The 27,648-nt window shown below is 41.6% G+C and overlaps 1 protein-coding gene across 2 annotated transcripts in view; it reads right to left on the bottom strand.

The window, feature by feature from the left end:
• The window catches only part of VSTM4 (V-set and transmembrane domain containing 4), a 37,140-nt gene extending 9,934 nt beyond the window's left edge, over positions 1-27,206 (bottom strand). The window contains exons 1-8 of one of the 2 annotated variants that reach the window (XM_057401043.1): positions 27,121-27,206; positions 21,420-21,818; positions 13,412-13,480; positions 11,756-11,863; positions 7,687-7,720; positions 2,904-3,016; positions 2,075-2,136; positions 1,815-1,888 (exon numbers count right to left, since the gene is read on the bottom strand). In XM_057401043.1, the coding sequence (XP_057257026.1) occupies positions 1,883-1,888; positions 2,075-2,136; positions 2,904-3,016; positions 7,687-7,720; positions 11,756-11,863; positions 13,412-13,480; positions 21,420-21,818; positions 27,121-27,175 (846 nt within the window). In that variant the 5' untranslated portion in view covers positions 27,176-27,206 and the 3' untranslated portion in view covers positions 1,815-1,882. Of the gene's footprint in view, positions 1-1,814; positions 1,889-2,074; positions 2,137-2,903; positions 3,017-7,686; positions 7,721-11,755; positions 11,864-13,411; positions 13,481-21,419; positions 21,819-27,120 lie in introns of those variants that run through there. The other variant, XM_057401042.1, reaches the window with a different exon arrangement.
• Positions 27,207-27,648: the final 442 nt, after the last annotated feature.

The raw sequence follows: 27,648 nt of genomic DNA, 5'->3' as shown, positions 1-27,648 counted from the left end.
GTCAAGTTTGTTGCAAATCAATATAATGCTTCATTTAGATGAATTTATTACCATTTTGTATCTTTGTTGAAACTTCTTTTGCTTCAATTTGTTTAATTTTCTCACAGAAAAATCATTTTAAAGCAGAAAAAACTTTTTTTTTTTTTTTTATACTGATAATACTAAGCCATGGAGGTTTAACCACATTGTAAAGGGGGGCAAGAGAAACAGAAATGGAAAACAGCTCTGGGGAGTGTCCTGCTCAGCTGCTGAATGAAGCCTGATAGACTGACTTGGTTTTAGTTTACTTTACCCTTTATTGCATTTTATTGGTGGGTGAGTTCAGGTCTTGAAAATATTTTGGATAATTTTTCTTTGATTACTTTTTGATTTAAAACTAACGTCCATAGATCGTGGGTTTTCTGCAGGCTGCAGTGGGGTGAATATGAAAGGAAAAAGAGCAACATATGGAAACAGCTGCCAGACTCGAGTCCAACTGCAAGACATTAAACTGAGTCTGCTGACTGGCAGCGTGTGGATCCTCAGTCACGCTAGTGAAAACAAAGCTGATTTCATTGTTTGAAAAGGCTTATTCCTGCTCACCTCTAAAGAGGTTGAACCTTGACTGGGGTTGCATAGGAAGAAGGGAAGAGACAACAGCTATTTGTTATCCTTGGATTTATTCCAGAAAGAAAAAGCATCTGGAAACAGATTTACCTCAAGTTCAGCATGTGTTGATGTGCTTTATTGACCTGCAGGAAGAGCCTGAGTGCTTTAGCTGATGAGGGCTTTTCCTAGGAGGGCTGATGACTGGTTTCTGATGTACCTGTGTGCCTTGGCACAGTGATTAATGTAGTGTGTGCATAGCAAAGGGTGGCTGTCATTCCCTGATGCCAAGTGCTCCCATTTGTGTCTTTGTACTATTAACGTATCTTAACGTATCTTTGGCCTAACACAATTACCTACATGGTTTTATCATAGACTTAGTGAGCTCTACCTCTTCCACTACTGAAACCTGACCTTCATAAGCAGTGCCTGGGCAAGGAGCAATCCCTGCAGGACGAGGAGATGTGAACTTCATACCCAAGCAGCAATATTGCCTAAGTTTTTACCTGAGCTGTTCTGAAATCACCAGGTATCCTGGGCTGTACTCTGACCATGCTTTAAAGGGCAGAGGTATTTACTGAAAATTGGTGGGAAGGTTCTGAAGTCTAGGCCCCACTTGAAAGTCAAAGTCATCATAGGGGCTTTTGGGTTATTCACATGGCTTAAATTTAGGCACATAAATTTTAACTTCATCTAAGTTAGGGAGTTACTCACTCTGGGCTTTCTGTATTGCCAGACAAGAAAGGATTCCCAGCAGGCAATTCAGAGCATCTAGTCTGAATCAGTAGAAGCACTAGGCTCCTACTCTCACTCACCTCTCTTTCTCATGACTGTATAGAAAGTCTGACTACCCTCTTTATAAAGGCAGCTGAAGTTAATTGTCTAAAACTCTATGACCCCTGGATATCTTGTTCAGGTATTGTTTTGTCATTATAGCAGAGAAGCACCACTCCATCTATTTGTTTTGTCTGTCATGTATCTGTACGGGTTCAAACAGAAATTATCATGCGAGTCTTTTTTTCCTTAGTATGAGCTATATACATACATCTTACACCTCCAATTCAGTTATTCCTGACTTACACCACAATAGGGTAGAATCAGGCTCCCCATTTCTGACTTGAAAAGTCTCAAAAGCAGTATGACCAGTACAGTTATAATACTGTCAGTAACTGGTATTTTTTCCAAAGCATCAGCTGCCAATGGAATGTGAGAATCACTAGCAGGTTTTATTTAAGAACAGGATACACTTGTAGACATGATGACTGCTAGAAAGGTGGAAAACATCATCCAGTGTAACCTAATGCTCAGTGTGGAAAAAAAAAAAAAGCCACGATCATTAATTACTTTTAAAAGTATTACTTAAAAAAAAATACTTGTACTATTGTTAAAGCCAGTTTAGAATTTCTGAACCTAAAGTTCTGGCAACAATACAACCACTGTATTGAGAGAGAAGAATATGGAGAAACTAATATCATAGAAAATTACTTACCAGGATCAATTTTCTTTGAGGTTTCAAGAGCTTGGGCTTAGGAAAATTATTGGCTATTGGAGCTATAAAAATAAATATTAAGGGAACATTTTATATCATCATCATTCACTGACATTTTTAGTATATACATTAGCAGTTTATAAAATACAGATTAATAGCAGATTAGGAGCAAATACATGTATTTATACCAGAGTTTAACTGTATTTCAGGTAATATTTTACAATGAAGCATAGTTTACGGATTAGAAAAAAGAACCCCATAGGATTAACAAATATGACATGCAAAACATGCTGTTTGTGTGCAGAATCCAAAGCAACTATACCCCTTGAGAACTGGCCACTTGTGATCTAACCCACAGCAAACCTTCAGGTCTTTTCCCTCCTCTCTCCCAGTGTCTTGGCACTGGCAGTATAGCTCAGAAAGTACACCCTAGTGTTTGTGAGACTGACCCCAGAGGCAATCACAAATCTTCAAAAGTGAGGTCCCTGAGATCAACCCAAGAGGTTGGTCATTATCTGCTCAGCTTGCTTGATTTCTCAAGTGACCTGAAATTCTAAGAGTGCAGTGTGCTGGCTTCTCTCAGTCTACCCCCAACATGATATTTCATCCTGCCTGAATATTGTTATAGAGGTTCCTCTGCCTCTTCTGATTACTTAGCAACTAGTTTTTCAATAGTTAAAGCTGCAGGGAGGCAAAACCCTGGTCCCAGAAGCAGGCATGGACCATTTCTTCCCCACTGATGGGAGCAAGCACAGGTCACATCCCACACTGCTGTGCCACTAAAATTGTGCTCAGGATTTGAAACACCTCTATATCTCTGTTTTCATACCTTTTGCTGGGATGGCTGGTGGCTGCTCCAGATTCTCTTTCTCTTTCTTTTTCTTCACCTTCTTGGGCTGTAGAGGGGACATGCTTGTCACACTGGTAACTGTCTCCCCAGAGCTGCAAAGCAGAGGCCCATATGTGAGGGAAAAGTGAAGGCAATGCAGGGAAAGGCAGTTCATTACAGTGAGTTCATGCAAACACATCACCTCCTACTTGTGACAGTCCCTGCCCACCAACTTGGATTTTGACCTGGGGATATACTGAAGAACTTCTTACAGGGGCTGGACATGCTCTGGGTCTTGCATTTTTTCAACCATACAAGCTGAGAAACTCAAGAGTGTGATCTGTCCTGGGGCAGAAAATGCAATGTCAAGCATAAACAAAAATCATTTTATAGCACCTATTCCTTAAAAACATGTATGGCCACTTGCTTCACCCAGGATGAGCTTGTACCTGACTGTCCTTGAGGGCCAGAGGTGCAAACAGGTTAGGTGACTTATAAAAGCTCACATGGGATTTTTACCCTTCACATCTCCAAAGCCTTAGATCATAAATCCTGCTTTGAATATTTAGGGTTTGGGTACACAGTCAGATTGCAATCACTATCACTGTGTGTCAGCTGAGCTGTGGTTACTGTGCAGTGCTCCTAGCTTGCAACTAATGTGAAATAAAATTGTATTTTCTTAACAGCTAATGAAAGATAACTTGCAGCTGGGATGGGAGTGTATAGCAGTTAGTTATGATTACCACAGTAGTGGAGGTGCCTTGGTAAGCAGCTGTTGCTCAAATGCATATGACCATACCTGGGACTCTGGGAAAAATTAAGGCAGTGTGCTTGTGGAGAGGTTTCTGTTCTGTGCTGGTGAGTTACACCACATAATGGGATCCAACCACTGTCTCCATAGTCATAACGCTGACAACACTGATTTCACTGAATCTTAAATAATTTGTCCCAGGTTGCTGTTCCTCTCCAGGTTCTTCTTCATAATGAAACATTCTCTTTATATTAATAGAATAAAATACTCAAACTGGGCCAAAACCTTAATGAAAGTTAAGATGTCTCAGCTATTGCCCACACAAGAATAACAAAATAACAGACACTATCATTTCACACATCCAAATGAATGCCCCTGCCATTGGTAAAATCACTCTGGATTTACACTTGTGTAGATTACAAAAAGACTCTGGTTTGCTGACTTTCCTGAGTTCTGTTCCATGTACTCAGTCCAAAACCTAGGTTTGCTGCCAAGCTTCATTTTTTAAAGTGTTTAAAAGGTAAAATATTTTCATGATGTATAAACAAATCACACCAGTTATGTAAACTGAGGGTTGCATTAAAATAATTTCAAAGTCTGCCTGCACTGTTGTGAACCTATCCCACAACAACCATTTGTTTCTATATTAAAAACAAAACATGAAATGGTTCTAAACCAGCAGGAAATGAAGCTGTCCTGACTGGCTCCCTTTGCCCAAACATAGCAAACTGCAAAGAACAAAGAATGCCAAAAAGGGGACAAGAGTGCTTTTTTTAATGCTTTTGGTTTTAATAATCCAAGGTCATTAAGGCAGATGTGTAGCTTAAAGATACTATTATTCTGATACAGCTACTTTAAGCACAATACATGAAAAGACTTACTGTCAATTCATTGCATTGGTTATTCCTGCTTTGCCACTGAAAAAAAGTGAAGCTACAGAGAAATGTATTTGTGGCTTGCACTTTTCTTTTAAATGCCAGGGCCATACAGGGTTAACTAATTCTGGGAGATACAATAACTGTACTTGCTGTCTTAGAACTGAGCTCCTCAAACTAAAGAAGGCTCAGAAAAGACTCCTTGGCTCCGAAACACTGCCTCTTTGTGAGCCTGTCTTGTTCTATTTCTAAAAGGAAAGTTAGTTTTTTATCTCCAGCTCCTCCTCCAGCCTCCTGGCTTCTATTTCAACAGTGTCACATTGTGCATTTCTTGTGGGATCTAATGAGATTTTTGAGAGCAAGAAAAACAGATGAATCTGGGGGGAAAACCTGTGGAAGGTGTCTAACAATCATGGCACTGGGGCAGCATGTTCTCTGGAGGTCATGACTGTCCCAAGAGATGTCAAACTACCACAGTTTTGGGTTTACTATCCTTATTAGAGTCAAGGAAGTTGGACTTTTCCTGTTGTCATCTAAGTCAGCTATTTTCTCTTGTCAAAGGTCTGCAGAGGGATGACAAAAAATCCGCTTGAGTGAACTAGGAGCTGCTTTGGTATCTTCCAAAGAGGGAAGCTGTGTGAAAGGTGCCAGGGATGGACTAGGTACTCAGTTCTGGTTCAGTCTGGCAGAATTTGACCCTGCAGTGTTGGACTGGCAGTATGGAACCAGGACATCTGTATGGGCATATTTCTGGGTGAATACTTTTTTCACCTTGAGCTATTTGTTTCCAGAAGAGCAGCCACCGAAGGACTAGGGAGTTCAGGCCAAAACAAATACAGAATACAAATAGAAAAAAATAATGCCTATTTTCAAAGCTACACCTCCTGAGGCTGTCTGGGTTTGAAAACTGACCAAATGATCTAATAACAATGAACAAAATAAGAAGGACAATATTTAAAGGGAAAAAAAAAAAAAAACCTCCAAAAAATTGAATTACGTGGTTTGAAAACCAAAATAGCTATACTTTTTATTTAGGTATTTATTTTTAAAATGTGGGAAAGAAATGGGTTTAGGTTAACTCTTTTTTATTTTTTTCTTAACTTGTTCTTGGTCAAGTAGCAAACCAAAACCCAAACATTTGCTTTATCCTGCCCAGGAAATCTGCATTTAATTTTTTTTTCTACCAAGGCCATTTTGTGAGACCTGGAGCAAGTCATTTAGCCCTTTATGCTTCAGATTCTAATAAAGGAAAAACACCATTATGATGTCAAGACAAAATATTCTAAGATGCTTAGGTATTACTGCAGTGGGAGTACAGACATTTCTTAGACACGAAACTATCAATGCAATTTTGAAACTGGATTCTGCTTTGAGTTTGAAATATCACTAAGGGAGTTGGAGCTGAGCCTCTCTAATCAAGGGTGAATTTTGCACAGCATAGTCATTTTGACTGACAGGAATCTCATACAAATGAGTTCATCAGTTTGGCCTAAGGGATATTTAGACACTGGAGTTTGGGTCTAAATGTATGAATCAAGTTCCAAGACAAGGAATCCACAGGTGAAGAGAGATGAGTTCAAAGGAATTAATGGTTTGTGTTTTGAGCAGAGAGTATAAAATAAGTGGTATCAAGTGTGAAAAAATATGATACTGGTAAAAATTTCATAGCTGTTTAATTTGCAACCCTGAAGTCAATGAACTTTACACATGCACTTGTGGGAGTGGGGCTTTCATTAGCATATCTTGTCACACTTAAATGCATGAAACTGTATTTTTGTCCATATAGAGTTATGCATTTCTTGTGCTTCAAGGTATTCCATTTTACAGTGAAGAAATCAAGTTGGCTCATTTTCCCCCGATATTCAGCCATTAAAGTTTAGTGTTTGCAGTAGTATCACACATCTATTCCCAAAGAGTCAGATTCTATAGCACAAGCCCTTTTATCTGAATGCCATGCTCCATAGTTTCAGTCATCTTTTCAGTCTGGTCTCATTTTTCTCCTTGTGTCCTCTACTGATTTTCTTTGATTTCCTCCCTCTTCCCCTTCCTTTTTTTTGTTTTTGAAATTCCAACTTTGTCCCAGCAGCTGATAGAGAAGAGGAAAAAAAAAACCACCCAGGGGAAAATGAAAACTGCTGAGCTGTCTGTAAATTTTTGGTATGGTGCAATGGCTGGTCAGGGTCACAGAACAAAGATCTTTCCATGAATAACATGAAAGTTTCAGTTTGTACTGGCCTTTCCTGAACTCTCTTTTATTGTGACTTTATTTACATCCGAGTGTCAGTTAGATTGAATACAAAGATAATCCCATGAGAATGCACTAAAAAATACACTATTTGAGGATGTAGAGTATGCTGTGCTTGACATTGAATCTCATAGAATCCTTCTAGATACTATGAGAAATAGTATCTGTGATACCAAGTGATACTGGGTTTAAAGTGCAAGGCTAAAAACACATGTTTTATGTCACTGAAAACTGGGCAACAGCTGTTCTTCTGAGTTGTTATAAAGCATCCCTCTTTAATCTTTTTTATTTGTAAAATACTTCTGTCTTTTTTTTTTTTCCTTTACTGCATTCCCAGCACAATTTATATCTCAGGAAAATCATATGATGGAAATCAGTTTTATAGCACCACACAATCAAAAACTTGTGGATGTTGGTGCTATTTAAAGAGACAGGGATTAATGACTGAAGCAAAAGTAGAATTTTTTCCATCACTTGGAGTCTTCAACTGGGAATAGCCTGTGGGCCTTGAAAAACTGCTTTTGAACTCCAATCTGTTTTCCTGGGTGTGGGAATCACTGGGTAACATTGTGGTTTGTCCTATATACATGGATGGTTTAAGTCACTACGATCTAGTGAGGCATCAGGAAAGCCTGTCAAACCATACAGGATGAAAGCAGGCTTCTCCAGAAAGCTCAGAGCCTCAAGAAGCTTGTCACTGAAGCACCTGCAGGACCTACAACTAGATAGCCCAGATAGATCTCCCTTATCATGCACAGCAGATGTCGGCTTTCAGGCACGTTCATGAGTCATGGGCCTGGGATCTTCCTGTAAGCATTTTGGAAAATATCACTCATCTTCTTCAGCACAGATAGCAAAACAAAAACAAAATTGGTGCCTTGGGTTATAGCAAAGAGAAGTGCAATCTCCTACCTGTTCTGGGGGCATTTCACCAGGTAATGTTTCACTGTTAAAGGAAAGAAAAAAAGAAGGAAAATGTGGCTTCACACCAACACAGTTTATGAGTTACATGAGGCACTGCAGATAGACCTATGTTGCTGAGACTGCAGAGTTGCCAAGTTGTTACACTGGGAGAGCTTCTAATCATCACCATAAGTTATATTGTGCATTTAAAAACTGACTAAAACACATAGGCTTGGGAAAGAGGAATGTATCAAACAACAGCAAAAATCTGCTGTGGAAGTGCTGGGCAGCACACATTCCAGTGGTCAGCCCAGCCAAAAGACAGCTTGGTAAGGACATGCACAGCAGGCCAGTAATTTTGCTTTGAAGACTTTTATTTCCCTTGTGGTGCCTCTATTTATTTCCAGAAGCCTGAAATAAACCATTTACCCACAGGAGCCACTACTGTTCCTAATGCAAGCTAGACTGTGGCCTCAGGCATAAAGGGATTGCCTCCTGGAATCAGATCAGAGGTCCAGTCCAGCCACTATCCTGTCCATAACAGCTGTGTGCGTGAGCTATATAAATCCTTCTGCTACACATTCCTTTGACTCAGTAGTCCTGAGTAAGGGCAGCTCCCCCCACTGCAGCCACTCAGGAGCCACGGTTATTAAGATGTTCTTTGTAGCTTAGTGGCTTCTGTGCTCTGCCCAAGCTGTGCAGCATGCAGAGACATAAAGGCAGGAGGAGAGGCTCTGGCTCTTCTGGTCAACCTACTGCCAACTTATTTCTTGGAAGGAAATGAGGGTGCATCCCTAGGCCATGATATGAAGTTGGATACAACATAGACACCACCCTCCCTTTATGTTCTCCATTCTTTAAAAGGCCATGGAGACCAGACAATAGTGCACTACATGATCATGCCCCTCTCTACAGGAAAGTTTTCATATTTCGTCTTACCTCGATTCTTCCATTCTAAAGAACCTCCTAGGGGGCGTATTTTAGTTCTAAGGAAAGGGAGCTGAGAGCACTAGGAACTGGGGCTAACACAGAGGCCAAGTCTAAGCTAGCTTCTATCTGGCAGTGCTTCCATCTGTCTGTCTGGCCTTTTAAAGATATACAGCAGAGGGGTAGGTCTGACCCTTCAGGAGTAAGGGGATGCTCATGCACGCTGTTGACATGCTTCTATTGAGCATGTCTAGGTATGTATTATTTTGTTTTGCCCTGCACTAAATACTCCAAGCCTTTGAACCAGGGATTGGGAAGAGCAACCACTCCTGTAATAGATGGGCATAGGCTTCTACATAACCACAAAGGAGCTGCCAGCTGCAACCACTGCTGCTTCCCACAGAATCCCAAAGCTAACCTCTGCCATGAGACAGCCCTAGCTGCATTGCCAATCCAGTCAAACCAAGCAACCTCCTTTGGTGAGGAACTGAGTTCAGTATTACCCTTCTCATGTCAGAGACTTGAGGGGAGCCAGAATCTGCTCAGGTTTCACAGACAGACACTTCAGAGGGATTATTTCCAGCTTCCTCTATTGCAAATCTCAGCTTTTAGTTTGCGTATGAGTTGCTGTTTATCCCAGGCTGGGCTGTTCTTGTAGAGGGCTGGGCAGAGTTTTCCCTCCCTCTTCTCCCCTTACTTGGGTGTCTGCCTACACAGTGCTAGGGCAGGGCAGTTCATCCTCTTTGTGGTGTTAGGGCTGAGGAACTGGGGAGAGGAAGTTGGAGTAGCAGGAGAGCTGAAGGGGCTGTTGCTGTCTCTGTGACAGGGGTGGGGTGCCTGAAGAGGTTCAGGGAGAAGCCCTGATGGAAATCTGCCCAGCAAGGTGAGGTAAGGAGATAGTTTTCATTGCCCTGGGCCCCTGACCTGGTCTCAAGAACAGAGCCAGGCATTTCTTGAGGGGCCTCAGAGGGGTGATGTGGCAAAAACCTCACTGAAGGTGGAAGGCAGCTGTGCCTGTAGCCTGCCTGGAGGTTTGGGGTGATGCAGAGGGAGAATTGCATTGCTGTTCCTGTCTTTTCTCCTTTTCTCAGGGAAGGACGGACTTCATGATTTCACTGCAGGCTCTTTTCACATGAATACTAGCATCTGCCTAGTCCATCCCAGGATGGGCATACAGAGTGCTGAGGATGGAGAGGAAGTAAGATAACACTTTTTGAGGAGTGATGCCTTATTCTAACAGTCTGAATGAGAGAGTACTGCTGTTGGCTGGCAGGGGAGTATCATATGGTCAGACCCTAACCCCTGTAAGGCGTTTCTAGAGGATGTAGAGGAGTGTTGAGAGAGCAGGGAGCTCTTTGTGCCCTATGCCCATACGTCAGAGTGGAAACAGCACCCTCCAGGAACTGCTGCTCCCTGGGGCAGAAGTTCAGGGCTGAGCGTGCTACCCTGGCCCAGAGGCTGTGGGGAGAAAAAGCAATATGGGGCTGGTGGAGACTGTGTCTGTCACTGCTGCTTCTTCCACTGCTGCTTCAGAAATTTTAATTCCCTGATGCCTGACTGGATGCTGAGGCAATTAATGTGATTATGGAAAATACTCTGATCAGCTGGTCCTGGCTGAAAGACTTGCATGAAAATCTTATCATTGTATCCTGAGTACCTGTCTGCTAAGCTTTATTCTGTCATATTTCCATTGAATCCATAAGTCTAATGTTGCCAGTGCTTATTGGAAAATGTTCAAAATCTAAATAAAAATTTGGTGAAGCCTGCAGTTATTCAGATATTAAGGTAGTGAAGAAAGGATCCAGCAGCTCAGAAGAAATTACTTTTTCTCTGTTGTATATGCTTATTCTGTATTATATTGTATATTAGTTCTATATTTAACTGGTATTGGTTCAATGTAAAGAGACCTCCAAGTTGCTTCTATGCTTACAGTAATGTAAATCAGCAAAAACAGAGACGAAGTGTAGCCCAATGTTTGCCCAAGAAAAAAACAGGGTACATCAACATGTCTACATCAGCATGTCTACTGCTTGGAGCTTCAGGGTGACTCACCATGACCAACATACTTAAGTGTGGGTACTCCCTTGGCTCAAAACCAGGGAGAATAACGTTGATCTTGTTCCTTCCTCTTGGCAAGCAGAGCTGTTGGATTCAGTTAGAATCATTTACTCTACTGAGCGCACTACCGGGAAGACGGAGCCACAGCCTGAAATATGTTTGTGGTCAGGCAAGGACTTCTTTGTATACATCTATTTTTTGATTGCATGTCTTCTGCCCTGTGTATCTGAGTCACTCATTCCTTCTTGGTATATGTGTGGTGCTGAAGAAGCAGTGAAGTCATGATTCTCTCCTGTCATTAACAGGACAAACCACTAACTCTTTTTGAGAGTTTCTGTGCAGAGATGGTCCTTACGCTCTCCTCTGTCATGGTGGCTGCTAAGGATGCTGGTATCTCAATGCCACAGCTTGTGTGAGGTATCCAAATAAACCACTCTTAAATCAAAATGAAAGTAGAGCTTGCACCTGTTACTCCACAGATCTGAAATAGCACTTTGGTTATAACAGGTCTGCTTTCATGTAGCCTCTTTGAGAAGCTCTCTCTGAGGAAGAAAATAATGAAACAGTAATCCTTGATCTTGAAAGATTATTAAGAAAAATCAGATCCGACTAATGAAAAGATGCTTTAGTTTCAAAGAATGTTACAAAAGAGGGAGGGCTAGTAACAACCATCCATATTTCCAAGAATATTGCCAGCTAGTCTGGAAAGGAGAATAAAACAGGACAGAATAAGACTGCTTTGAAACCCCTCTATATATCTGCAGAAATGTCACTCATGAAAAATGTTAGCTAGGTCTGATCAGAATGTAATTTAATGATACAGCACTTTGTCTTCCTTGAAAGAAGTTCCAACAACCTTCAATCTATGTTTATGCAAAGCTGAAAGTTTTTAAAAGCCCAATGCAAATTTAAAATACCTTTGTTCTACTTTTGCTGGCAGAAACATTTTTTTTTTCTACGAAGTTTTTGTTGTTGTTTTTATTAAAATCAAGGCAAGGAGTTCCTGCTTTCCTGCTTTTCCTGCATTCTATTTCTACCCCCTCTACCTCTTTGGGAAAGGCCTTGAAGACAGCAAGAATGACATTTCACTCACCTGTGGACCTCCTCCTGTTCAGAAGTGACTGACAGAGAATGACAAATGTAAAAAGGAGGACGCTGATAATTCCTATTGAACACACAAACACTGCATACACGTACAGATCTGAAAGCCAAGCATAGATGTCAGTCACAGTTGCAGCTGTATGCTTCACGCTTACAGGATAGAAGTTACACCTACAATATCTAAATAGGCTCAAAAGATTTAGTGTAACTGTTCAAAGTAATTTGAGTCTCCTGAGACTTTCATATAGTATCCTGCTCAGTTTAAAATTTGGTTGGTGGTTCCATAAATGCAAAGAGGTGTGCTTAAAGTAAAGTAAGAGGGCTTTCATGAGGGAGGAAAGAAGCGCTGACTTGGCGGAGCTTTTTTCCTTTTATTTTCTTTCCCTTTTTGTTTGTTTGATGGTTGGTTGGGTTTGTGTTGGTTTTGGTTTGTTTTGTACACCAACAAAAAACTAAAAGGAACTCAGCTGGATTATTTCCCAGTTAAAACAGCTGTACTTTTTAAAGCAAACAAACCAAAAAACCCTTCAAGCAAACGCAACAGGAAAAGTGGCAGTGGGGAGAGTACTGAGTGGCTGAGGAAGAAGAAGGAAGTCTGCCATTGCTTCTTCTGGTGGCAGCACTAGCTTGAAACTTTTGTGTATTTTTTTTTCTTTTTCAATCTACAGCCTCAGTCTCCCTTTATGGCTTTCATTTGGGTGCCATAACACATTCCCAGTGGAGCTGACAGGAGTGGTACCATGGCAGATCAAGATGGAGTATTTTGTTCAGAAGGAGAAGAAATCTTTAATGACTTATTTCTGCTTTTATTAGAACTCTAAGTAGAGGACTTTAAGGATGCTCTACCCATTAATGCCTTGAAATGTCCTAAGGGAGCTTTACTGGCTTCTTTCCTGCTTCACAAAGAGGAAACTAAGCCTCAAAGGTCAAGTGTTCTTGTAGAAAATAGCGTTGCTGGAACTAGACCCCTGACCTGCAGTTCTGTGCTTTGTTCCCCCTACACAGTACAACAATATAGTTTGTAAATTGTGGTTTAAACAGCAAGGCTCCCCATAGAATCAAGACCATCCTGCAAGCAAGCAATCCTGCCTGGCAGGCAGTGCAGTGGCTGCAAATGCTGTGCTGGTGCTTTGCTGATGTTCCAGATTGGGGTGGGAGGAGGAGAAGGGAATCCCAACTGTGTGCAAATTCTGGATTTCAGTCTCCTGGACAGAAAATACTGCTTGCCTTGAAAATCAAGGGAGCTTTAAGTTTCTCTTGTAGTGCAGAGCATGTTTAGTAAACAGTTTCTAAGGCTAGCAGTAGCATAGTGTGCTCAGTGCCTCTTCAGGCATGCTCAGCACCTTCCCGAATAAAGGTTTGCATTTGTGTTGTGTGATTAGCCAGACATAGGTTATTTTCCCATTGACCATCACAAATGTATGAGAAACTGAATGTATATGAGAATATATGAGAAACTGAAGCTGGACCTTCCATTCTCTTTCCTCCATCACCCCCTGTACCTTGTGGGATGCTTTCTCAAGCAAGGCCTGAGTTTGCACAGGAACTAGCAAAATTGATCCTGATTGAGGGATTTTAGTTGTCCTGTAGCACTGAACTAAATCAACATCTTGTATAGAACCAGTAGCTGTTATAGACGCATCTTTACCTTCAAAAAACTTCCAAGCTTCATGTTTTTTCTTGAAAGTGGGATCATCACCAGGTTTCGACGAGATCACTGGAAAAAAAATAAAAAATAAAAAAAAAATCCATGACAAGAACTGAAATTGTATGGCAGAAAAAGTTGGGACCTCTTGAAGTAAATGTAGTTCTGCCGTAGACTTCAGTACACCATGATCTTGTTTTACCTCACAGGACATTTACCTTCCAATAAAACACTTCAGTTCTAAAACAGCGTTATAAAAATGTCTTCCAGTAGATCTCATCTGGCTTAGCACCCCCATGAGGGCTTCATTGCTTGATATTGCCTCCCTGTTGTCATCTTACCCATTTATACATGCAATGTGTGGCTCTTCAATCGAAAGTTAAATTCAGTGAAGAACAGCAAGAGAATAGAAAGGCACTTTAGAAGAGCCTAGCCCTTAGAATAAGATGGCATGTTCTTGTAAGGTCTGGCTTTGTGGGAGTCTGAGTATCGGAGGGAAAAAGCTGCCATTATGTACGCAGCTGGTTCTGTAGTTATTCCGGCTCTGTGTTCTAAGTTAGCCAGAAAGACTGCATGACCACAAGTTGTACCAGCTCACCTTTACAGCTTAGGAAAAGAGCTGACTGAATCACTATGTTCTAACCCAGTGAAGAGGGAAAATAGCTGCAGAGTTTGCACAGAATTCTCTCTGTTTCAGAAGGAGGAACAGACTACAGAGCTCTACAGACAGCAAATGGATGGATGTCGATATCGTAACAGCTGTACAACCTAGCACTAGAATACAAATGGTCCGACTGCTGGATCACTGTTCAAAATGTTCTCTGCTCACCCCAGCCAGACTGTTTAAGAATGCTGACTTTTCTTGATGACATCAGATTAGATGATGTCTGTCATGTTAATCCATGATTTTTCTTCTGCTAGCAACCACTGCAATGCAATAAGAGTCCTCCATATTGCCAGTGAAGACTGAACATCCAAGAGATTTTCACATGGCAAAGCATTACAGAACAAGTATCCTACTGGAAAAGTAACCCATTAAGGTATGCTCCTTAGAGATGTAAGGTGTGGAGTTAACTCAATGGATATGGAACTGCTTTAGGGACTACTGAAATCTTCTGTTCAATTGTGATGGGAAGCTCATCCTGAATATTAGCACATCTACTAATTTATTACAAGAAAGTATCACACATGTAGATTTTTGGCAAGTGTTTTAGAATAACTGCTCTGGGAAAAAAAAGGCTTTTGTTAATTCTTGGAAATAAAAAAAAAATCTTGCCTTCCTGTATCTTCCAACACTTTTACCATTAGAAAATGCCACATGCAACTAACATTTAGTATAACTCAGACACTGTTCTGTGGGAAACTCTGACACATGAACTTCCCAACAAGACAGACTGTTGCTATCATCTCTATTTGTTTATGTTATCTATGCCAGTAGGATTGTAATTGGGACTGCCTGATTTTCTGCGTTTGTCCTCCTACTTGTAGTGTCTTCTCTTGAATTGTAAACCATTTGGAGCATGTATTGCTCTTCTTAAGAAATGTGCAGTACATTGCATAATGGGCTTGAGGGATTAGTAAACTGTAAATGATAGTTTGAAGGTGCTGCATATTGTTATGAACAGACTACTCACTATTTTGAGTTTTCTGATAGAAAGGCAGTGGGAGAACCATCTTTCTGATGTTTTTTTTTCCTCAAATATACGTGTTTTCTGGTGTATTTTTTGCTGTAATAAAGATCAGTAACTTGGTTTTAGACTAACATTAACCACACAAGTTCAGGAAAAGGACAGATGCCTTTGAGAAGAAGATGTGGGAAGGGGAAAAATTTGACCTTAACTTAGAAGGAAGATGTTGCATGGCTGGAGTAGAAGACACTTCTTGGCAACATCAGGACGTGGATTTCTCTTGGGTTTACTGCTAAGATTTAACAATAACCTTTTTAAAAATCCTACTTGATATCTTGTGTTCACTACACAGAAAAGGACAAACCAACAGTTCAAATTTCAGCTGGGCCTTCTGAAAATACTACAGAGTTGCTGTAGCTGACATGTGAGTCCATGAACAGAAGACTGTAAAGAGTCCATCCCCATCATATGAGGCTCCTTTTCTGAAGAAATGTATCCATAGCAGCCTTCCAATATTTGAAGGGGACCTGCAAGAATCCCAGAGAGCGATTCTTCATCAGGAACTGTAGCGATAGGACAAGAAGTAATGTGTTTCAACTTAAACAGGGGAAGTTCAGGTTAGATATAACGGAAGAAGTTCTTCACTGTGAGAGTGCTGAGGCACTGGAATGGGTTGCCCAAAGAAGTGGTGAATGCTCCATCCCTGGCAGGGTTCAAGGCCAGGTTGGACAGAGCCTTGGGCGAGATGGTCTAGTGTGAGGTGTCCCTGTCCATGGCAGGGGGGTTGGAACTGGATGATCTTAAGGTCCTTTCCAACCGTAAACATTCTATTGATTCTGCCCCTGAAGGAGAAGCCAGGTATGTAGCTAAACTTTTAGCTGCCATCGTTGCACATTTAGAAGCTAGCACCTGTAACTTAATTGTTTTTCCACAAGTCTGATATGTGTATCTGTATAAATTTATGTATTGCAAAAAAAAAGTGTATTTGCAACTTCTTAATGGCCTGCATAAATTTACACCTGCAAACTTACTACCAAGTAACATCTGAATAAGTTAATAGTGGAATATATTCTAGACCACACTACAGTCTGGTAACTCATTTTGCTTTGTACAGTGCTGTGCTAGGTGGATGACAAAGGCTATGTACTGAACTGCTACAGGTTTTTTCTACTTCAAGATTCTGAAGAAGCCAAATGACCCTTTTCCATTCCCTCTGGAAATCTGTCTAACACAGTCACCCCCTCTTTCTGTGTGAATAAGAACAGGGATATAAATGCTGTTTCTGCATCCATATGATACGCAAGGTTGTAAGAAATTTATCTGGTGCTTTAATGTAAAGATACTATTTTGAACTTGGGCATAACTGTGGACACATTAACTGGAACAAAATATTAGACAAGACGGCAACCGTAATGTGTGTGAACACTGTTCCCTTATTTGATAAAGCACAAGCAGTACAATTTTAGTATCACAATGCTTCAGGCAATTTGTATTGCTCCTTTTGTTTCATCCTGGATCTAACTGTAATATAAGTGAATCCCTTTGCAATAAAAACTGTAACCAATCATAGTATAAAATACAAAATGTGTTTGGAAGAAAATTTCCTTGAAAAGCCCAAGTGCTACCATTGGGGAAATTGGAGACTTTATCACCACTCTGGAAAGAGTTGCCTTCCCTCCCATGTGTAGCAAGTCCTGTACACTCACAGTGCATTAACAGAATGTTAGCTAAGGAGGTCCTTTGTTTGCAGTAAAGAGGCTTTTAGCAGTAAAACAGTTGCTATGGCATTTAAAGATATGTCATTTTTCAGATGTCTTTTAGTATCTTCAATCTGGATGTAGAATTAGAATAAATACTCCTTCTTGGGGGGCTGGGGTGGTGATGATGTCTGCCTCAGATCCCCACAGGGCTTATTGTTTCTGTGTTTAGTCTACAGGTGGGCCTGACTTCCTTCCTTGTCTCAGGATTCTGGCTCTGGTTTGGGTCACGTTTGAAGCATTGAGAAGCAGTACAGCTGACCAGTGTGGGAAAGATGAAATCATGAGCAACTTGGTGTAGCGGAAGGTGTCCCTGCCTGTGGCAGGGGCTTGGAACTAGATGGTCTTTAAGATCCTTTCCAACCCAAACCTTTCTGTGTTTCTGAGTCTCCAATACCCACCCTGATTTTGTATTCATAAATCATACTAAAAATTGGGAGGGGGGGAGGGAATGGTGTTTAGGGGGTAGACTGAAAATTTACAGTTTCCCTTCTTTGCAGTAACTAAATTGATCTGGACTCACACTTTGGCTATGAAGAAAAATGAGAGATTTCTATGTTTAGTTAATAGCCTGAGCAGCAAAGAAAGATGCAGAATGTTTTTTTGTGAGGAGGGGTATGACACGTGATCTCATGATATTTTATATTGCTTTTTCTTCTGCCATCCATGCTGGAGCATGTCCTTCCCCTTCCAAGCACTCCTGACAAATCCATCTTTCCCTATAGGCATTTAAGAAAGTCCATCATTCAGTGAATGAGAACACTCTTTAAACTGCTGACCTCCCCCATGAAATGACATTATCATAGAAAAAATCTAAAAACTTGTCCATCTGATTTTCTCTCTTTTTTATTTTTTTCCTGTAAGCCTGCTTATTATTCTGCACCCTTTGGGCACATCTACTGGTCTATTTTGCAGGTTCTTCATGCAAGAAACATTACTTGTTATCCATTGCATGTTTTAGTGTACTGCTCGTGGAGACAGCTACCTGGTCTGGTGCAACTGAAACAGCACTCTCCTCCTTCACTGGTTCTCTCCGTCTCTTCACATCAGACCTGGCCTTCCTTTCCCTCAAGTTACCCTCAGAAATTCTTCTTCAAAGCACTGGAAAAAAAGCTTAGTCTATCCTCTGGAAGACTCTGGGATTGAACGATGGCCTCCTAGCCTTGCTTGTAGGCTTGCAAGCTTCAGCCTTGACCATCCATTCAAGGCACTGTTGAAAGTGGCCACATTTGGTAGCTACTTTCAGCCTCTCCTCCTCCCCTGACACAGCATTTGAACCACCTGTTCTTTGCAGGCTGAGATGAGAGAATTGGCTTCCCTTCCCCACACCAGTCATCAGCTTTGCCCCTTCCCAAAGGTGGGAGGCTGAGGCAGTTGGGATGATCAGACCTCCTGGTTGCCAGTGGCTGAATCTCCCCTTTCAGTCAAATCTACAGGAATGAAAGAAGAGATCGGGAGAGGAGGAGAAGAGCCAGTTCCTAGCCAAGTGCAGGAACAACAGGGAAGAACAGCTGCTGAGCATGAGACAAACTATGCCTGAAGTCTGTAGGGCTAAATCATGCATGCAGTAAAGTTTCATTTCATATCCCTGTGTGGTTACAAAACTAACCGCTGTGCCTTGGCTCCAGCCACTCAACATGGGGTCAGTGCTTATAAAACTTAATGCCCTCCAGAGATTAAGATGACTGAGTTCAGGAGATGTTTTCACTCTAGTGTTTTTACTCTTCCCTGTTTAAAAACAGAAGAGTGAAAACAGCAACAAAAATCAAAGAAACTGTTCTTTGAGCTGTGAAGCTAATGAACCCTGTGCTATGTTCAGGAGCCCCAGTTACTGATTACGATGTGGAAGGTCACTGGACAAAAAGATGGCAGCTCAAGAGCAATAATTACCTTTTTTACTTCTTACAGCTTTCCTTCAGTGAGGAAGTTCATACGGATCTTCTCTCCCTCCCCCCTCCCCCCAGACAATTTCACATTACTTGTACAACCTTAATATCTTTAAGACTGTCATCTCAAAAATCAGCCCATGGATTCAGAATGGTGCAGACTAGTTGATAGTGTGATCATGTAGGCTTTGGTTTCTTCAGGAGATCAGGTTATGGATTAGAGATGGCATTTGGCTGCAGGATTACATTTCTGACCCATGGTACTGATTGCCCTGGTGATTTGTATTTAAAGAGCCTAATGTACTTTGGTGGAGTTTTCTTTTAAGTCCTGGTTCTGTAATCTTCTGTGCAAAAGAAGCGTTGCTGGGGGTCTGGGTGTTGAAGGGATAGGCATTTCCCTGGTGGAGACAGGTAAAGGGCTTGGGTTCCCATTTGGACTTGGGTCCTGCTTTGTTGTTATTTATATTTCTGACTGTCTACAGTCAGGAAGCAGAGGCAATCCAAAATGAATGTCATGGAGGTTTTCCAGACAAGTTTTGCATGCCCAGTAAGACAAAATAGTTTAGACTAGGATTTTCTTGCTGTTGCTTAAAAATGATCCATCATCTTTGCTACTAATCCAAACAGAACTTCAGCTTTGGATCATTAGTATATTTCCTCGTTGCTCGTAATAATCAGCTAATTAAATTATGTTAATGCCATGATTCCTCAAGGCATTTTTAAACATTTCTGGTCAACATGAAGCTGCTTTTTATCTCTTGTTATATTGTATTTTTCACATCTTTGCTCTCAAACTTCTGATAGATCAAAGTGAAAGTTTGTGGTACCTAAAAGCTACCCATCGGAGATAATACACTCAAAAATATTATTTTTTACTGTCACATTTCTCTCCCTGCTGTGTTTGTAATCCAAAAATAATACAAAAAACCTGAATGACACTTGTGAAGCTGGCATTGAGGGAATATGATTTAGATTAAGACTACATAAACATGTTCAAACCCATCTTGAAAAGGCCTGTAGTCAGTAGAGTTCCCTCCGACCAAAACTGGTTTCAGAGGAAAGCTAGGGCCATTTTCACCAAAACACAACATAGATAAGTAGGATTAGGGTTTTCCAGCTGCAGGAACAACCTTTTGGATTCTAAACACAACATCAAATTTAGCATGAACAGGAATGGCAGAAAGTTTGTAAAATACAGTTTCCTCCTACTAGTTTTTCTGTGATTGCTGGATGAGCTTCTTGAATTTCCAGACACATGGACCAAGCACTCAACCTTGATTTTTGGCAATATCTTTACAGCTGACCCTGTGGTAAGCCAGCTTTTCTGTTTATAAAGCCACAATCAGGGGCTAGTTTGCCGTCTAGCCCTAACAGTACAACTGCTGAGCTCAACCACTTCTTCAAAGGCGTCTATTCTCTATGTCCAGTTTCGTACATCTCTGAATGTGTAGGTGTGGTGGTGTTATAGATTTGAGATAACCCATCCCAAAGAGGAAGCTTGTTTTCAACTTGGTTTAAACCCACACTTGTTGCTGGTCATTTCTTTATCTGAAGTTCAATGTCATCAGGCATTCACTGCTTTTCTAGCTGTGCTTTGTGGCTATAAGTAGTATAAACAAAAGTAAAAAAGTGATACTAGGAATGTTATTTGCAAAGTGCTGCTGGACTAGAACTGAAAGCAATGAAAACACCAAGAGAGATGCCAAACACAAATCTAAAATATAATGGTTCTATTTCTGTCTGACCCACTGCATATTCTTCAGAAAATAAGTTAATTTCTCTCTGTTTCTCTTTCTTTGTATTTAAATAATAATAATGGCATTCATTTATTCCCACTAGCAAAGCTGTAGAGACCTTGTATTGGGTCTGACTGAGGTGGAGTTAATTTTCCCCACAGCAACCCTCATAGTGCTGTACTTTGTATTGCTAGCTAACAAGGTGTTGATAACACACCAGTATTTTGCCACTGCTGATCAGTGCTCATAAAACATCAAGGCTGTCTCTCCAACATTGCCCCCTAACTAGTAGGATGAGGATGGGCAAGATCTTGGGAGGGGACATAGCTAAGACAGCTGATCCAAACCAACCAAAGTGATATTCCATACCACGTGGAATCCGCTGAGCAACAAAGGCTAAAAAAAAGGAGGAGGGGGAATGGCATTCACTATCACAGTGTTTGTCTTCTGGAGCAACCACTACACCGATTGAAGCCCTGCTTCCCGGGAAGTGGCTGGGCATCACCTGCTGATGGGAAGTAAAATACAATTTTTTTGTTTTCTTTTGCTTCTGCACATGGCCTTTGCTTTTACTTTATTAAACTGCCTTTATCGTGACGTACAAGGGTGTTTTCATCTCATTTTCTCCTCTCCCTGTCCTGCTGAGGAGAGGAGCAACAGAGTGTGCAGCCAGAATCCAGCCAAGGTCAACCCACCACAAACCTGTAGTTGAATGCAAAGGAATTTTAATTACTGCTATTCTGGTAAAAGGCAAAGGAAATAGACTATCTTCTACAAATCTCTCAATCAGCCTTCTCACTTCTTTGCATTTTATTATGGGCTGAATAATGCTTAAATTGTAATGTGTAAGTAAAGAAGTTGAGTATTAGGTTTTCTTCTCATATCCTCTTATAACACTTAAAAATAACCTAACTTCAAATATCTTATGGATGAACTTGTAAGAAAATTTTAAAAGGCCTCATGGGACAAGAAAAATAATAAAATTGAAATCAGTAGTCTCTCACCTCTTATTTCAGTAGCTGCTGTGCCATTTGACCATGCTGTCCATTTATTCCTGTGTTTGCCAATTTCCTGGACTTTGCATATGTAATGTCCTTGATCTGTTTGCTGGAGACTTAGAATAAGAAATTTGTACATAGTTCCATGTTTCTCTTTAAGAAGATGAAGTCTTTGTTTGTGGAAATGATGAGTATAATTTCCATAATACTGGACAGACCCAAACTTTGTCATTTTGATCATCAGATACTCCTGAGTAGGTGACGCAGCAAAGACCCACCGCACAGCCAGCAAATTGTCTGTCTTTCTCTTTTGAGAAATGTGGCAGTAGAGGGTAGCATTATCTCCCTCAGAGTATCGCACTGTTGGTCCTGGAGAGACTGTCACATTTAAAGCCCCACAAACATCTGCAAAGGAGATAAAAGATGGTGAGAGCCCTCCATGCTGGCACAACAGCATCTGTCCCAGTGTGCAAGCCCACAGCAGGTAAACTGATGGCATCCATTCAGTATGCAGCAATTTAATGAGCTTTTAGAACCTGACATCATCTGTCTATCTGTGAATATTTAACTTGGTACGAGGCCCTCCTTCAGTGAGTCTCCTCTAGTGTCCTTGCTGTTGCTAATAAATAAGATGGGGCTGAAGCGGACACCTTGCTGCTCTCATAAGCCCAACATCACATAATCTTTTATCAGTCTGAACAAGTGTTAGTCTAGAACTAGCTTGGAGTAAGAGCTAAGAATATCTTTTGCAAAGCTGTTCCATGACCAGCTATTCCAACAATTTGCACCCTTCTTAGGATTTCCAGGCTAAATTGTTTCAATAGCCACCTTATGCCTATTTTTCCTGTCCCAACTTTAAGATTAGTGTTTTCTTCTCTAGCCCTTGCTTTCTGAGTCCTTATAGAAAGCAACTATCTGATGCCTCAGCCATTGCTTTGTTGAGCTGAAGAAGCAAAGCTCTGTTAGTCTCCTTTAGTGAAGTAGTGTCTTCCCTGTTCACCTTAATAGCCCTTCTCTGCATTAGGTCCTGTTTCCATTTTGGTTTTGATTGTAATTATTTACATCTTTTTCTAATGTGTGTGACTGGAATTATAGGCAGTGTCTGGAAAGAAGCTCTCCAATGTACTGTGAAATAGTCATGGTACTTCCCAGATTTGTCTGGGATATACGTTGCCTGGTATATCCCAGAATTATGTTGTCCTTTCTCATGATATTTCCACATGTGATTATACGTCAGTTTAAAATTAAATAATAAACTTGAGTGTCTTTCCTTCTTTGTCAAATTCTTACTAATCTCAAAGTACATGACTTTGCTTTACTGTTCTGCTCCACTTTTGTTAATTGGTCCTCAGTTTTTCCTACATGCTATCCCAGTCTTATGCTGACTTTATAAGGTCACATAATTTCAATGTGCGTGCTTCTGTCTACTTCTTTTAGATATCATTTGTGCAAACCTTACATGATGCTGTTGAATAGATTATCTCTGAAAGATTTCTAATGTCCCTATATGACTGTAACCAGCTCCTCACTTTGCAGTTCTCCATGTCGTCTTCCTCTTATTATTAAATGGTCACCTCAAGCCTGGGTTAAATCTGTCAGATTAGTCCTTCTGACTACAAATTCAAATTAAACTGATGTCATTTTCATGACAAATTATGACATGAGATTATATTGGAACAAATGATTATTCCATTGTTCCATTTATTTCTGACACTTGTTTTTCTGTTCTTCATAATCAATTTAGCTTAAGCCACTTGTTTGTCTCTCTGCTTTACACCTAACAACGACCAGTATAGGTGAAGGTTGAAAGAAGTCCATAGCTGATCATTACAGGAAAATTTTCTTTCCTGACCTAACTGATTTATGCCGGACTGGTTTTCTGAGTCATGGGAATCAACACTCGTTTTATTTTCTTCCTAATGCACATTAATAATGTTCTTATTAGTCATATCAGAGACTGATCTTTTTTTTTACCAATGGTATATCGTGGCAATGTGTTTCCTAAATGACTTGTAATGTGCAACCTACTGGTCTGATGGCATCCACTAGAGAGAGCACCATATTTCAACAGTAAGCACGCTCTGCAATGCACCCTGCAAAGCATGAAATGTCCTCTAAAATGTGAATATTAAGCTTCCTGTTATGTGAATATACTGTGGTCAAATCCTAATGAGAATTGCAAATCTGGGAGAATTATTTTTCATTTCTAGACACTTTTCTACCACATCAGCTAGGAACATTTTAACAAAGGGGATGAGCGTTTTGGCAGTCTTTTATCTGACATCAGCTCCTGAAACCCAAACGTATATTTATCTTCAAAATAAGCAAGTAAAGTATTTCCATGCTATTTCTGAAACAACATTGGAGACAGAGACACTGTTTTTATGTTCCCAATGAAGCCATGAAATGGAGTGGTGAATTGTAGCACCTTACTTAAAGTAAATCCACTTAAATTATTTACATTGCACGTGTTTGAGAAAAACTATGAAAATTAATAGTACAATAATTTTTTTGGTTTCACTTCAAATACACAGAGTGGTATATTTTTTCCAAGTAGACAGTATTTTTTCTTTATGAAGGAGAAAATAAGTTGTATAAAGGAGGAGTTTCTAAATTGCTTTAAGAAACTGCTACTGAGCATGGCCTAGATTATTGATATAATTATTTGTGCATGATGCTTGTGTGGGCAACTCATGTAAGTGCCAAAGCAAGAGATTATTTTGGACTGTAGAAAGCACACAAGTAGAACAGGATGTTAAACTTAAAATTAAGGCTGAACACCACAAAAAGCTTTCCAGGCATGAAATTCGAGTTATTACTTGCTGAAGTTACCTGACCTTGGCGTTTTACAGGCAGATGTGAAGATGGCTGCCTCTGCCACCAAAATAAGATCAGATTTTGAAGGTTATGCTGCTCAGTAAATAAGTTTTAGATTTTCAGCACTTTTGGGGTTCTCATAAATACTTGGGCTGTAAATATTTAATAAGTCAAAAATGCAGTTTGGGTAAATGAAAAACACAAACTTCTTCTACTGAAATTATGAACATATCGTGAAAAACTGTAAAGAAAAACAATTATGTCATTTTCCTGACATGCGAAATTCTTGTTTGAAAAAGCTGGCTAGGATTAACTGTGGAACAGAGTCCCAAAATAAAAGTCCAAAGAATCATTGCTTAATTCAAAACTAAGCAGAACATAGTGCCAAAAAGTACCCAAGAGAAAATACAGAAGAACTCAGATATGGCGAAGATGGAAGCCTGTGCAAGAAGATAAAGAAGCATTGTACATGGAGTTTCTGATCCCTTTCTAGCTGTTTACACTCATACAAACATTAGTATTTTATACCTAAGGCTCCTTCTTTTCCTCTGGGGACATGCCTTTTTTCTAAGGAAATACCAAATTTTGCATGCTTCATGTTGTCTGATTAGTGGGAATACATCTCCTTGTCTTCCTTCTGCAGCTTCAGTTGGTGTGGCTGTACAAGTGGAGCAATGGGGAGAGTTTTGGAAGTTTCCTGACACTTTTACCGTGATCGCATCTTATGTTGAACAGTGTCAGGTGATGCTTTCTATAAAATAGAAAAACAGTGTCCATTTGACTCTATCCTCCCACTGCCTTTGGAGCAGGAACAGTGGTGGGTTTTGGAGGAAAGAGGTCATTTACATTTTATGTAGAAAGGAAAAGCTTCATTTAGGGCTCCCAAACACTACTGGCAATGTTCCTCTTGTCTTTAGCAGTCACTGGATCAGCCCCAGAATGAGGTTTACCCTTGTAATGGGCACCTTGCCAACAAGGAGACTCCTCCACAACTTAAGAGCAGGCTTGTGTGCCAACAGAGTGCTAAATTTCTAGATTTCAGATTACTGCTTCAAGTGAGGAATCACTATTTTTCTTCTCCTGCCTTCCCAGTATAGCATCATATAGCCACTCAGGTGGAGCTCACCACAAGTTTTAGTCTTGCTTTTGCTTAGAAAGGGAAACTATTTATAGAAAAAGTGGGAAGAGTGAGTCAAAGACTTCAGGATTTCTTTGCAGTGTGCTTAATCATTAAATACATCTCCTTTTGCCACCAGCTCTCTTAGTTGCCCCCATCCCAGTGTTTTAGCTGTTTATTTCATTGGTACCCTTCACCTGCATGGCTCACTAACCTGTAGAGAATCAGGGAAGGTTATTGCTGGTTAAACTCTGTTTTGAAAAGTCATGCTCTGAAAGCAGTCCACTTCTGCTTGCACCAGTTCAATTCCAAGTATTAGCTAGGTTTGACTTTGTTGTCTGCCATACTACATTGCAAAGCACTTTGACAGCACTGTCAAGAGCAACAAATTATACTTTTAGGAGCCAGAAACCTGTCACTGGTAGGGTTGTCCCCTCTCTCTGTGCTAGAATTGCAGCAAAGGACCCTCAGTCACTGCTGGGTCCTTGTGTTTGGTAAGTAGTTTCAGTGTGGCTGTGTTTTGGTGGAAGAACCCCAATTACATAAGTGGAGATAGAAGCAGAGTTGCTACTGTGCTCACAGTCCAGATTTACTGTTATGTACCAGCCCCTCTTCCTTTCCGCATGGAGTCTGACAGGCAGAATCTGCAACCCACCATCCTTCAGGGCTGAGAGGACTTTTATCCTCAGCCTTTGGTGATAGCTGAGGGGCTAGAGGCATGCCATCTGGGTATCTCTGATCTGATCTCAGATGTGCACGACCAGAAGCATACGGGATGGCTTTCATCTGTGTTGTAGTTTGTTCTGTGAAACAATGTTACTGTCAAAGGCTGCTTTATTTTGACTCCTCTACAATTAAAAAGTAAGACGAGCAGGTGAGCCAGGAAGAAGCAAAGTTCTATGAAAATAGGAGCTGGCTAGCAGGATCAACAACAGCAGCCAGCTGGTTTTAGCTGAATTGATCTGTCTGCAAGTTTCACAAGTCTGAGGCTCCTTCTCAGGGAAAGCTTCTGTACTGACTAAAGATGGGCTTGACCCAAACCTCTGCCTCCACCATCTCCTGCCTTTTTGAGGTGAAGATTCAAGCTGCATCTTGGAACTCTTGAATAAGCAGGGCTTCCTAATTCCTGTAACCCTCACTGCACCTTGAAGTTCAGATCCAGCCTCTGTGTCTCTGTTGCAGTTTTAGACACACCACTGGCCAATGCACCTTTGATTTTGGAGGGATAAAGGACTTGAACGAAGAAAGTTTTTTACAAGTGACCTACAGGTTCTGTTTCGCTGGGTGTCTATGGGACCTAGGCACCTGTGGAAAAAAAACAATGCCGAATCTGTCTTTGCCTCAGCTTTGCCTGGAGTGCCCCGGTGCAGCTCAGCGCTGTCCCGCCTGGCACAGCAGGCAGCGGAGAACGCGTTTCCATAAACTTCTGACGGGAAAGGTTTTCTTTTTTAAGTCCACAGTTGCGGGTCAGGTCGCTGTGCAGAAACGCTGCCGCCGGGAGCCCGGGAAGGGGCGGCACAGCTGGGTGCGGGATCCCCCGGGCCGGGGGGATGACCCGCCGGCTGCAGGGGACTGCCGGGCTTCCCCGAACACCCCTGTAAGCCCCCTCTCCTGGAGCCCAAGCTCCGGGCGCTGCCGCTGCTCGGGGCCGCTGCGCCAGCCCCGCTGCCGTGGGAGCCCGGACACAGCTCCAAGGCACGAAGGGGACGGGGGCAGCCCGCGTCTGAGGGGTCTGCCCGGTACCGGCCGCTGAGCGCCCGCGGTGCCGCTTACCTGGGGCCGGGGCCGAGGCCAGCAGGGCGGCCAGCGCCGCTGCCAGAAGGCGCATGGCGCGGGGGGCGCCGGGTCCGGTCCCGTCCCGTTCCTCTGTGCGAGCTGCCTCACTTCTCTGCTTCCCGGCCTCTCGCCTCCTGCCCGCCCGGTCCTCCCTCCTCTCTGTGCATTTCATCTCCTCCCCTTTCTCCTCCTTTTTTTCTGCTTTCTTCCTTCCCTCCCTACTTCTCTGCTCTTCCCACCGCCCTGCGCCCTGCGCCCCCCCCCCCCCCCCCCCCCCCCATTCAGCTCTGCTCCTGTTTTTCTCGACTTCTTTCCCTTTATTTTCTCCCCACTGAGCTCAGGCCTGTGGGGTGGCACTAGGGCTAGATAGGGTTGTGACCCCTTCCCCGTGCACACACCCTCTGCCTAAGGACCCGGATCTGTGCATATGGTAAGTGGGAAGCTCCCCTCTCTGAGCCCAGAAAGCCTCTTCGCAAGAAGGTGAGAGGCGGGCAATTAGGGGTTGTGGGGCAGGGTGGTGGGATG

This window comes from Pezoporus wallicus, unplaced genomic scaffold (genome assembly GCF_028554395.1).
Source record: "Pezoporus wallicus isolate ANWC-B61680 ecotype Strahan unplaced genomic scaffold, APGP_CSIRO_Pwel_v1 contig_5524, whole genome shotgun sequence".
In the NCBI taxonomy this organism is placed as follows: Eukaryota; Metazoa; Chordata; class Aves; order Psittaciformes; family Psittacidae; genus Pezoporus; species Pezoporus wallicus.
The sequence above is the reverse complement of the archived record's forward strand: the minus strand, read 5'-3'. Positions and strand labels throughout refer to the sequence as shown.